The sequence below is a fragment of the Garra rufa genome, chromosome 16 (assembly GCF_049309525.1).
Source record: "Garra rufa chromosome 16, GarRuf1.0, whole genome shotgun sequence".
Taxonomy (NCBI): Eukaryota; Metazoa; Chordata; class Actinopteri; order Cypriniformes; family Cyprinidae; genus Garra; species Garra rufa.
Window position 1 is genome coordinate 5,523,446 of NC_133376.1, and position 13,953 is coordinate 5,537,398.

At 39.6% G+C, this 13,953-nt stretch overlaps 1 protein-coding gene across 1 annotated transcript in view; it reads right to left on the reverse strand.

Annotated features, from left to right (window-relative positions):
* The window catches only part of ergic1 (endoplasmic reticulum-golgi intermediate compartment 1), a 38,992-nt gene that overhangs the window by 2,127 nt on the left and 22,912 nt on the right, over window positions 1-13,953 (reverse strand). The window contains exons 5-8 of the mRNA XM_073820541.1: window positions 12,774-12,898; window positions 12,432-12,536; window positions 12,283-12,343; window positions 3,172-3,272 (exon numbers count right to left, since the gene is read on the reverse strand). Of these exons, the coding sequence (XP_073676642.1) occupies window positions 3,172-3,272; window positions 12,283-12,343; window positions 12,432-12,536; window positions 12,774-12,898 (392 nt within the window). The remainder of the gene's footprint in view (window positions 1-3,171; window positions 3,273-12,282; window positions 12,344-12,431; window positions 12,537-12,773; window positions 12,899-13,953) is intronic.

The window sequence follows — 13,953 nt, forward strand, 5'->3', positions numbered from 1 at the left end:
TGTGATACGATACTAAACAGTCTCTCGCTGTCGGTGCTTGTAATGATTTTTGCATCTTTCTCAGACAGTTTTAAATGCTTCCACACTGCCCACGTTTGCTGCATTAGTGCATGCCTCTATTGGGTCATGTCATTGTTCAATATAATTTATTCAGCCTTTTCGTTTATTTGAAAGAGCTTTTTTTTGTTATTTTCAGCCGAATAATTTTGGTTGTCAAACATTCGGTGCATCCCTAAGTAGTATAGTTGTTAAATTCAGGTATGAGGTCAGATTAAGAGATCCAAAATATAGTCATGCATCACTGAATTTGTAAATATTCAAACAAAAATTCACAACTGCACAATACTGTTCATTTGTATACTGGACTGTCAGTATACTATACTCAAGTTCTGTTTAAACTGAATACATGTGTTCTACATTTTCATGAGGTGGAAATTAATTTTCTTTATAGGGGAATTGATTTATAACAATATTCAAACCATTAAAACAGAACTACTGTGAGCTATGAGGCTTGAATTGATGTTACATGCTTTTGTTGAAGCCATCAGTGCAAATCATTTTCAGCTTATTTTTTTTAAATAATTGTTTAACAGTGCAATTCTTAGTGAAAACTACATTACCCACAATTCTGCAGAGAAATCTCTACCAATCAGAGAACTAAAACCAAAAGAGCTCCACCACTCCCTTGAAGCACTGTAAATGATATATCACTGCTTCTCAAACTCCCTAAATATTTGAACATGCATATTTTGCAAAAGACATAAAATATAAATCAACATCTTATAATATTTCTCAATCGGTTTTAATTTGATAATGTCTTGTCACAATGCTTATGGGGTTGAAGTTCTTTCCCTCAATGAAGTTCATAAAGTACACAACACTCTTGCACTTTTTTTTTTTTTTTGTCAGATTTTCAAATATTTTTTGCTTCAAACCAAAGTTTGTGAGATTGCGATTCACTGGTTTGGTTTCATGGTTTATCACTCTTTGAATAAGACTTACAGTTTTTTCTGATGGCTTAAAACCCTAACTATGATTCTTATAGCACAATTTCTAAAACTATTAATACTTATAGCAAAACCACTCACTGAGTTTGCAAAACTAAAAGCACAAACACTGCTTTGCACTCAGTTTTCAATTTTGTAACACACACTTTGCAAAACTGTGGGTACAATCCACTGCACTCTTTTTGCGGAACTGTAAATACAACTCACTGCTTTACTCTCAATTTCCAAATGATCAACACACTCCTAGCAAAACTATACACATTTATGGCTATTATTTACAGTATTTTGTTTTGACTTGGACAAACACTTGTGTTTGTTTTGATGTGTGTAAATAAACACCAGTACTTGAAGTTTGGATCCCTCTATTTTTTCAGAACTATGACAAAAGTATGACCTCAAACTGACATAGCCTACCTTGTGCACAGAGAAAGCAAAAGCCAGATGTGTTTTTTATTCATACCATCAGTGTGTAGTTGGTGCATTGTGTGCTTATTAATGTGATGGATTGTGTTAAATGTTTGATACGAAAATACCATTTTTACGAAGGTTTGAAGAGCAAGGTTTATTAGCGTTTGCAAGAAAACTACAATGTTATGCTGATTTGGTGAAGGGTTTTCTTATTTGTGTGTAGAGTTTTGCAAAAATATCCAATAGTTACAAAAAATGTGTTTAAGCCATCATAAAAAAAACTGTAAGAAAAACCCCTATAGGAAAAATGAATAGAATAAAAGAATACTTTCAAGGCCTCTGGAAAAGTGAGCAGTGTTGTACTATGCCAAAACCACTCTTAAAGTGAACGTACAGATTTCATATCATGTATTTGTTTTTTAGCTTTCCTTTCTTTAGGCCTATTGTATAAGTAGCAGCACTGAAATTGGTCAGGTTAAAAAAATTCACAACAATTGTTTCACAACGATTTCACCATAGGGGGAAAATTATCATTTGCAAGCTAACAAACCAACAAATGTAATACTTTTAAACTTAATCAAGACACGCTTTTGCTTGGACAATATACATATGTGACCCTGGACCACAAAACCAGTCTTAAGTCGCTGGGGTATATTTGTAGCAATAGCCAAAAATACATTGCATGGGTCAAAATTTTTGATTTTTCTTTTATGCCAAAAATCATTGAGAAATTAAGTAAAGTTCATGTTCCATGAAGATTTTTTGTAAAATTCCTACTGTAAACATATCAAAATGTAATTTTTGATTTGTAATATGCATTGTTAAGAACCTAATTTGGGCAACTTTAAAGGTGATTTTCTCAGTCTTTTTGATTTTTTTGCATCCTCAGATTTCTGATTTCAAATAGATGTATCTCAGTCAAATATTGTCCAATCCTAACAAACCATACATCAATAGAAAGCTTATTTATTGAGCTTTCATATGATGTATACATCTCAGTTTTGTCAATTTTAACCTTATGACTGGTTTTGTGGTCCAGGGTCACATATAGTTCCATGTTGGTTTTACTTCATATTATTAACTAGATAAAAAAGTTTGTCAAGACAAACTTGAGAAAGCCACACCAGAAAGTTTCAAAAGTTTTAAAGTTTAAGTTTGATGGTTTTCAGTCTGAAAGAGTTTGAAGTTTGTAGTAGTTTTAAAAGCTTAAAATTTGATTAGCATGTTACTAGCATGTTGCTTGCATGATTTTATCAGGATTACCATGTTACTAGCATGATTAACAAGTTGCAAGCCTATTTCTAACATGATTAGGAAGTTGCTAGCATGTTACTAATAGGAATATCAAATCAGTTGCTGCTGAACACTGTCAGGTAACGTCTTTTTGACTTTCTGTCTTTGTCTTTCTGGTGTCTCCTAGAGCCTTGCAGAGTCAGATCAAAGGTTTGACTTACTGACAATACTTTGAGGACCTTTTACACCTTCTGGATAAGGACAAGCTGACTACACATTAACTCACAGCACAGCTCTCCGGTCACGTACACACATAATGCTGCCAGGTGTCACTGCAAATGCCCCTTAAGTGTCTTTCGAGGTGATAAATGGTTGACGGTACTTAATAATAGAGAGACATAACTCATTCAGCTTCTATGGTAACCACAGGCGGATTCAGGAGCCATCAGCAGAGTGCACTCATATATTTAGACTCGCAACTTCACACAAGCGTCTCATAGCGTGGATACACGTCTCAGATTACCTTGTTTGCCACGGTGTACTGATAGGAAAATCTCTGCTTCCCTGCCAGGTCCTCATAAACTGTAGGGACGATCTTGAGAATGTAATCGTGAGATGCTAAAGCTGTTGAAAAAAAAGAAAGACACATTCCTTCATTTCCCTAGAAATTATACAGTTACAGAGGAACAGACAGGATAGCAGCTTATCTCATCTGAGTGACGTAGTTCTTTCTCCTATTACTATCTATTTCTGTGCTGTTTGGTAATACAATCTGTGTGACTTGTGTTCGGTCGGACGCTTGTAAGCATTGCACTTCGACGTCTCTCAGTTACATGAGTCTACAAATGGACAAGCGTCAGCAGTGTGTGCAGCAGTAAAGCAGCAATAACAAATGGCTGTGCTATGGTCTTGCTCACACTTAAGGGTTTGAACAAACTCTAAACTCAAAGTACTACATTTTGACACCATTTGCACTAATGACACGAATGATACTCAAATCACATGGCTTAAAGGAACACTCCACTTTTTTTGGAAATAGGCTCATTCTCTAACTCCCCCCGAGTTAACAAGTTGAGTTTTAACGTTTTGAAATCCATTCAGCCGTTCTCCTGTTCTGGCGATATCACTTTTAGCATAGCTTAGCATAGATCATTGAATCCTATTAGACCAATAGCATCGCGTTCAAAAATGACCAATGAGTTTCGATATCTGTCCTACTTAAAACTTGACTCTTCTGTAGTTATATCAGGTACTAATACCGGCGGAAAATGTAAAGATGCGATTTTTTTAGGCTGATAAGATTAGGAACTACACTCCCGGCCATATTACGGCAGCAATCTTCCTTGACTATTACGCCGGAATGGGAGTGTAGTTCCTAATCTTATCGGCCTAGAAAATCGAATCTTTACATTTTTCACCGGTATTAGTACACAATATAACTACAGCAGAGTCAAGTTTTAAATAGGACAAATATCGAAACTCGTTGGTCATTTTTGAACGCGATGCTATTGGTCTAAAAGGATTCAATGATCTATGCTAAGCTATGCTATAAGTGATATCGCCAGAACAGGAAAACGGCTGAATGGATTTCAAAACGGTAAAACTCAACTTGTTAACTCGGGGGGAGTTAGAGAATTAGCCTATTTCCAAAGTGGAGTGTTCCTTTAAGAATTCTTAGGACTACGTGGGGCAAAAGATTGGTTAAATGTGACCCTGGACCACAAAACCAGTAATAACTAGCATGGGTATATTTGTAGCAATAGCCAAAAATACATTGTATGGGTCAAAATGGGTCAAACGGTCCCGTGCTTGTGTTCGCGCTCTGTCTGAAGACCGTTTAAAAGCCATTTCACATGGGACGCATCAAGCGGTGGAATCTCTGAGCGGCTGCCGCTTTCTCTCATAGTGAAAGTGTTTTGCGGTCGAGCTGGTGTTCGCGACGCAGTCTCGGGGTAAACGTATTGCAAACAACAAGGTCTCATTTTACTTTACAAAAACAAAATAAATGAAACATCATGAAAATACTATATGTGTTATTTGCTATTTGTCATTTTATGGGACAATGACTAGCGTGGTTTTCATGTCAGACACAGTTTAATATGACATTTTACACATAATTATATTTTTACTGCGCAGGCTATACTACACGCATTTTCTGGATTTTTTTCTTTATTAATAGCCTTTCTCCGTATTTTATGGATCATACAGCTCCGAAATGTTGCCATACTGCTGACTTAAATGAGGAGGGAGGGTCCGCAATCTCTGGGTTGGTTGCCATGTTTCCTCACGTTCTTTTTCAACTAGCTCAACTTTTGCAGGCAGGCGTCACATGATTGGAAAGGTAGTCACGGGGTGTGTCGCGATTCTCCCTTATCACACCACGACACAGGATCGTGGATCTGAGTGTTGCGATTTCGGTTTCATATCGCGTATCGTTACAGCCCTAATATTTAATGTTAAAATTTACTGAAAACTGCTTTAATGAATGTGTTATGCATTGTTAGTTATTGTTAGTAAATGCATAAACTAACAATGAAATAATGGGACCTTATTATGATGTGTTACCACAATAATGAGGCTTCTCATTAAGATGCCAGGACAGTTGCATTACCCTGACATTTTTGACACAAAATATTCAAATCACTGCATGAATTGCATTTTAAAATATTTTGGGACAATTTTTTACAGAACTCAAAAATAGAATCACATGATCCACCCACACACTGATACACACACCCACACACAAACAGTTTTATTAAAGGAACACTCCACTTTTTTTGGAAATAGGCTCATTCTCTAACTCCCCCCGAGTTAATAAGTTAAGTTTTACCGTTTTGAAATCCATTCAGCCGTTATCCTGTTCTGGCGATATCACTTTTAGCATAGCTTAGCATAGATCATTGAATCCTATGAAACCAATAGCATCGCGTTCAAAAATGACCAACGAGTTTCGATATTTGTCCTACTTAAAACTTGACTCTTCTGTAGTTATATCAGGTACTAATACCGGCGGAAAATGTAACATTTAATTTAAATAGGCTTCAAGATGGCGGTGCGTGCACACGCAGTGGCTTCTCTCTCTCCCGACCAAACAGTGTTTTCGTGTTTTTCGTCCTGTAAGTCGCAATGGTTTTGTACGTCTTCGTCGCGTTTATCTGCCCTTAAGCGCATTTATAGCCAAACATTTTTGCTCGACATCGGCAGAAACAAAGTTTTTAAGTTGAACTCTGTGGACGCTGAAGAGCTGAATGATCTGGGTCTGCTCTGGAGGCCTACTCAATCACCGACCCCCACTCCTGCACCTCGCCCACAATGGATGCACCTCAAGCGGTGTGAGAGGAAGCAGAAGAGGGGTAAGCGCGGAGGTATCCGAGCTAGGCTAGCGGCTAGCCCATACAAACCCGCTATCCCTTCCATCGTTCTGGCCAACGTACGCTCATTAGACAACAAACTGGACTACATCCGACTACTACGTTCATCTCAAAGGAATGTAAAGGACTGTTGTGTTTTTGTGTTCACTGAAACATGGCTCAGCGACAGTGTCCCGGACCGCGCCATTCAGCTCGACCAGCTGACATGCTATCGTGCCGACAGAGTTGTCGTCACGGGGGGTAAGACCCGCGGTGGCGGACTTTGTGTTTATATCAATGACGCTTGGTGCTGCGATGCTGTTATAGTCTGCAAATACTGCTCACCAGTGCTGGAATTTATGGTTATTAAGTGCCGGTCGTTCTATCTACCGATGGAATATACAGCTATACTGCTGTGTGCTGTGTACATCCCTCCCACCTCCAACAACTACAGGAGCGAGGCACTATATGAACTGTATCAGCACATCAGTGAGCAGCAGACAGTTCACCCTGATGCTTTTCTCATCGTGGCTGGGGATTTCAATCATGCAGACTTAAAGAGTGTGTTTCCAAAAATACAGCAACACATTGACTTTCCAACACGGGGAAATAACACACTGGACCTTGTTTACACCACCCAGAGAGGAGCTTACAAAGCTTTCCCCCTCCCCCACCTCGGCACCTCTGATCACATCACTGTTATGCTAATGCCCTCTTACAGACCGCTTGTTAAAGTCACCAAACTGGTTCGTAAGCAGATACAAGTGTGGCCAGAGGGGTCTTCAGAGGTTTTACAGGACTGCTTTAACACCACAGACTGGAATATGTTTAAGCAGGCTGCCACTTACAACAACACCACTGACCTCCAGGAGTACACAGAGACTTTTACAGCCTACATTAACAAATGCACTGAGGATGTAACAGTCATCAAAACCATCACTGTCCGTGCCAACCAAAAGCCATGGATGACAGGGGAGGTCTACAGGCTGCTGAAAGCTCGGAACGCTGCCTTCAGAGCTGGAGACGAGGCGAGCCTGAAGACGGCTAGGGCCAACCTTTCCCGTGGCATCAGAGAGGCTAAGAGACAGTACTCCAGAGGAATATCTCGCCGCTTCAATGACAGCAGAGACACACGGAGCCTGTGGCGGGGCATACAGACCATCACAGATTACAAGCCCCCTCCACAGACCTGTGACAGCACCATCTCCCTGCTGAACGAGCTGAACACCTTCTTCGCTCACTTTGAAGTGCAAAACAGCACCACAGCACAGAAGACCCCACCCCCTCAAGTTGACCAGGTGATGACTTTGTCCCCGGACAGTGTGAGGAGATCCCTCAGCAGCATCAACGCTCGCAAAGCTCCGGGTCCTGACAACATTCCTGGTCATGTACTGAGAGACTGTGCAGTGGAACTCACTGATGTCTTCACAGACATCTTTAACCCCCTGGGGTCGAAAAACGCCCTGGGGTGTTTTGAGGCAGTTTCCCAAAAGGAACTTCAATTACTCTGTCATTTCTGATTGTACAGATAAAAGCAGTACATCAATTGAATCTGTAAAGGGTCTACTTTTATTTGTATATACTCACAAAATCAAAAAAGCATTGTGATTTTGCAAAATAAAGAAAACAAAAAGGGTGTGCTGTCTGCCGCGTTGATCTCCGTGATCTTCATTCAGAAACGCGTCAGTAAAATATACTATAACTCAGCCAATATACAACACAGAGACATGAGCAATATGTCTAGACAAAGCTTGATATGTATACTTTTAAACGAAGTAAGTTTTACCGAAAACAAATATTCTGTGATAAAATAATCAATATGAAACCAACACGATGTCCAGTCTCTCCTGTCCGCTTCATTATTTTATAATTAGATCACGCCCAGGAGCCGTTCCTTTTTATATTCTAATGTCCACGTGAGGGCGCCGCGCCAAAAGTAGACGCCCACATCACGGTAAACAAAGGAGAAACTTCGTTCAAGTTAGTCCTTCCTGGAAGACGACGCTGTCAGGAATAAAACATACTTCAGAAGATGAACATTATGTGAGACACGGCACGATCCAGCAGAGGAGATATTTACATGAGTAAGTTTTTTTTTTCTTTTATTAGCCTACTTGTTAGTTATTACTGTGACAGAATGTGCAAACATTTTATCAGTTAAGACTTTTTGCCAACTATAATTCCTGACTACAGCAAGTGAAACATTATAAAGTACGTTTCATTTCACTGCATCTAAATGTCTCACGATGCCAGGATGTTTTTAATAGTCTATTCAATAAAGAATGATGCAATATAAAGGTTACAGTGTTCACATTTAAGCTTAACAGTTATATTATGGCCTAGTTTCTTTGTATTCTATAATACACACAAAGCATGCTTATGTTTATGATACTATAAGATCATATTATTTATTTAGTTATTAATGTATCTTACAACAATAGGATGTAATATGAGGGTTTACACTGAGTTTAGACAATATGTATTAGTAATACTGTGTTCTCGAATGGATGTTTAACACGATAAACAATTATTATTAGTTTCTCAGATATAAAATGTCCTTTTTACGTTTGTATGCGTGGGTCTATGACTACAAAATCATAATATATATATAAATAAATAGTATGATGCTGCTGATATTAACATGCTCACAGATGTTTTGTTTTTGTTGTTTTTAGTGATCGGAAACCTGCTCAACACATGAATCCTGCTGACATTTACTTGAGTCTCCTCAAACTGTTTTCCTGAGAGCACTGTACCATCTTCAGATGTTAAAGAAGTTCACAAGTGAATCTCAAGTTATTTTGCCTGATAAATAAATCTATTCAAAATAAGCTACAAGCATATTTTGTCCTTATATTCCTCCTTCATTCATTCTTTTGTTCCCTCAAACATCTGACTGAATAACTAATTATGCGGCTCATTATGCAGGTCTTTGTCTTCTCAGGTGTGAATCACAGCATTATTCATGATCATTCACGCCTTCTTCGCATACAGCCATTCTAAACAAAAAGTGTCTTAAAAAAATTAAATCAATATACTGTTTTGTGTAAACAAGTGAACGAGATGATTTTCACATCATTTGATAGAAAAAACTCTAGCCTAACACATCCAGTTCTCAAAGTCTTGTGAACAAATATTCTGTATGTGTTTCATGACTTTATTTCAGTGACTTCAAAAACTTTGTTTTTCACTAAGCACGCATAAACGTTTTCTCAAAAACACAAACATGTACATTCATGTTGCTTACATATTATTGTAGCCCAATTTGTGCTGATTACATTATAATCAGATTTGGGCCATTCATATGTTTTTAAGACACTGAAAAAAGCACAAATGTCAGGGCATGTCAAAACTTCTTCAGGGCCCCAAAACACCCTCTGACCCCAGAGGGTTAACATCTCACTCTCCCAGGCTGTCGTCTCCACCTGTTTCAAAGCAACCACGATCATTCCGGTGCCAAAAAAGTCATCTCCTTCCTGCTTTAATGACTACCGTCCAGTTGCACTTACCCCCATCCTCATGAAGTGCTTTGAACGGCTAGTCATGCAGCACATTAAATCTGTCCTTCCCCCCTCACGGGACCCTTTCCAGTTTGCATATCGGCCCAACCGCTCGACCGATGATGCCATCTCCACTGCACTCCACTCAGCACTCACACATCTGGACAAAAAAGACTCATATGTCCGAATGCTGTTCATAGACTTCAGTTCAGCATTTAACACTATAATCCCCCAACAGCTCACACAAAAACTGATCCAGCTGGGGCTCAACACCTCACTGTGTAACTGGCTGTTGGATTTCCTCACAGGAAGACCACAAGCAGTACGGGTCGGCCCCCTCCTCTTCACTCTGCTGACCCACGTCACACAGCTCCAACCTCTTCAAGTTTGCGGATGACACGACTGTGGTGGGTCTCATTAGCAACAGGGATGAGACAAACTACAGAAGCGAGGTGAGTCGCCTGGCCACGTGGTGCGGAGACAACAATCTCTCTCTGAATGTGGAGAAGACGAAGGAGATTGTTGTTGACTTCAGGAGAGTGCACACTCAGCATGCTCCTCTGACCATCAACGGTGCGTCTGTGGAGAGAGTGAGCAGCACCAAGTTCCTGGGTGTGCACATCACTGAGGATCGCTCCTGGACAAACAACGCCACTGCACTGGCCAAGAAAGCACAGCAGCGTCTCTACTTCCTCCGCAAACTAAGAAGAGCAAGAGCACCAGCCCCCATCATGTACACATTCTACCGAGGAACCATCGAGAGCATCCAGTCTAGCTGCATCACTGGGTGGTTTGGAGCCTGCAATGTGTCCTGCCAAAAAACTCTCCAACGCATAGTCAGAGCAGCTGAGAGGATCATTGGTGTCCCTCTCCCCTCCCTCCAAGACATCTACAGCACACGTCTCACCAAAAACAGCTTCACCCATCAGGCTGTCAGGAAGCTCAACTCTCTCCCTACTCTGCACCCACTCCCCTCACTCCCCTCTTCTGCCCCACAAACTTTCTGAACTCTAACACACACACACACACACACACACACACACACACACACACACACACACACACACACACACACACGTTTGTTTTTGTGAATTGTGGGGACATTCCATAGACGTAATGGTTTTTATACTGTACAAACGATATTTGCTATCACCCTACACCTTCCCTACACCTAAACCTAGCCCTCACAGGAGACTGTGCATATCTTTACATTCTCAAAAAAACGTATTCTGTATGATTTATAAGCCTTTTGAAAAGTGGGGACATGGGCAATGTCCTCATAAGTCACCCTCTCCTTGCAATACCCATGTCATACCCATGTTATTACACCAATTTGTGTCCTGATATGTCACAAAAACAAGGTACACACACACACACACACACACACACACACACACACACACACACACACACACACTGACCTGCACCAGTCACTTTGTGCAGCATTGGTCTGCCAACTACCTCACACTACTCATAGACAGTTACAAGACTGCTCTGACACTTTTACACATTTACAAGCTCTGTTGCACTATATTGTTTACATGGTTTACGTGGTTTGCACTCTCTACCATGTGCCCTTACTTGTATATTGTGTTTTTCATTTTATATATTATGTTTGTTTGTATTTATTCATATTTTTTTAAATTCTACCTTTGTATTTAATGTTACTGTTTGTATTTAATGTTACCGTTTGTATTTAATGTTACCGTTTGTATTTAATGTTACTTGTATGCACCATGGGTCTGAGAGTAACGCAATTTCAATTCTCTGTATGTCCTGTACATGTGGCAGAATTGACAATAAAGTTGACTTTGACTTTGAACTTGACTCTTCTGCAGTTATATCGTGTACTAAGACCGGCGGAAAATGTAAAGCTGCGATTTTCTAGGCCGATAAGATTAGGAACTACACTCCCATTCCGGCGTAATAGTCAAGGAAGATTGCTGCCGTAATATGGACGCAGCAGGCGCAGTAATATCATGCAGCGCCTGAAATTAGTTCCCAGTAGGGATGCACCGATCAGTATCGGCCGATCACTTGTGCGTTTTGTCAGTAAAGCCGGTTCTGTAATCAGCGGTAAATGCCATCAGGTGCGTGATTTCATGTTGAGCCGTATATACTACACACAGCCGTTGTTTACCGACGAGCTGCGCACATTCACACTGATAATGAACATTGATTTGCGCAGCTCGTTGGTAAACAACGGCTGTGTGTAGTAAAACGCGCAAGCATGATTGGCCGATTCGTATCGGTGCATCCCTAGTTCCCAGCTAGGTAACTTCCAACGAGGAATGCTCCCTGTGCATGCAGCTGGTCACGTTGTGCTGCGTGATATTACTGCGCCTGCTTCGGCCACGTTACGGCAGCAATCTTCCTCGACTATTACACCGGAATGGGAGTGTAGTTCCTAATCTTATCGGCCTAGAAAATCGCATCTTTACATTTTCCGCCTGTCTTAGTACATAATATAACTGCAGAAGAGTCAAGTTTTAAATAGGACAAATATTGAAACTCCTTGGTCATTTTTGAACGCGATGCTTTTGGTCTCATAGGATTCAATGATCTATGCTAAGCTATGCTAAAAGTGATATCGCCAGAACAGGAGAACGGCTGAATGGATTTCAAAACGGTAAAACTCAACTTATTAACTCGAGGGGAGTTAGAGAATTAGCCTATTTCCAAAAAAAGTGGAGTGTTCCTTTAAGGTTCCCTTTGCTTATGTACAATATATGTCTAGAGAGTAAGTGGCTAAAAATGAAGAAAGAAAATGAAAAAAAGAAATACCATTTGACTGAAGTTTGTTGGCTCCACCCAATGCATTAAAGGCCCCGTGGACATGCTGTACCTGCGATTGAGAGATATGACAATGATTTCTACATGTTTATTTTACGTTGTCTATATTTCTTATATAGGCTGCGTGTGGACTACCCAACCTGAAGCTTTTCCCCAAAGGCAAGTTTGTGGATGATGTGGGTCATATCAGGGTTCTGAGGCTGAGCGGTCGCACTATGAGTTGACACATGAAAGTTTCCTGGAACCTACAGAACAGACCTAGTTCACACCATTATCGTATAGGCAAACACATTAGATGGTACAATCTCCATTAACTTAAGAAAAGGCCATTTTAGCAAAAAATGGTTTGTCCTTTAGGTAGCATGTGAATCTACAAGGACACTAATGACACTCCTGATAGCTTTAATGATGAGCAGTTCCACAAGAAACATTCACCACCCAACAAGTAGAAAAGAGTGTAACTGACGTCAAGCATCTCTTACTTTATTAATACTGAACTCCCCTTCAAAGCGGCACCCGTAACCGTTGTTTAGAGGCACTTTCATTGAATTATCTATATGGCCCACTTCGTGCCGCCCCATCTCATCCTGGATGTCCAAACCCACCACTATGTACACAAAAATATACAGACACAATAGAGAAAATACACAAATACAGACAATTGGTGAGGACACAGAGAGGACACAGAGCTTGAAACACTTTCATTTACATTGTAAAAACAACAACAACAACACTTTTGTCAAGACAAACTTTAGGTTGGCTCGAGAAAGCCTAGCTTTAAAGTTCAAAGCAGCTGTAAAAGCTTAAAGTTGGGAACTTTATATAGATTAGATGATTAGCATGTTGCTAGCATGATTAAAATGTAATTATCATGATTCTAACACTTTTCTAGCATGTTTAGTATGTTTCTAGCATGACTAGCAAGTTACTAGCATGTCGTTAGCAAGTTTCTAGCATGATTAGCAAGTTGCTAGCATGTTTCTAGCATGATTTCCAAGTTGTTAACATGTTGCTAACCTGTTTCTAACATAATTAACATGTTACGTGCGTTATTAGCATGCCATTAATAAGTTGCTAACATGTTTCTAGCATGATTAACAAGTTATTAGTATGTTTTTAACATGTTTATAACATTATTACTACATTACTAGCATGTCATTAGCATGTTTCTAACATGATTAACAAGTTGCTAACATTTTTCCAACATGTTTCTAGCAAGATTAGCAAATTGCTAACATGTTTCCAGGCTGACTAACAAGTTGCTAGCCAGTTTCTAGCATAGTTATTAGCATGTCATTAACAAGTTGCTAACATGTTTTTAACATGATTAGCAAGTTATTAGCATGTTTATTGCATGTCATTAGCATGTTTCTAACATAAGCAAGTTGCTAACATTATTAACAAGTTGTTAGCATGTTTCTAGCATGATTAGAAAGTTGATCACATGTTTCTAGGCTGACTAGCAAGTTGCTAGAATGTTTCTAACATGATTAACTTGTTAGCACGTTCCTAACATATTTCTAACATGATTAGCAAATTACTAACATGTTTGTAGCGTGATTAGTAAGTTGTTAACAAGTTGTTAGCCAGTTTCTAGCATAATTAACGTTACTTGCATTATTAGCACGCCATTAGCAAATTGTTAACATGTTTCTAGCATGA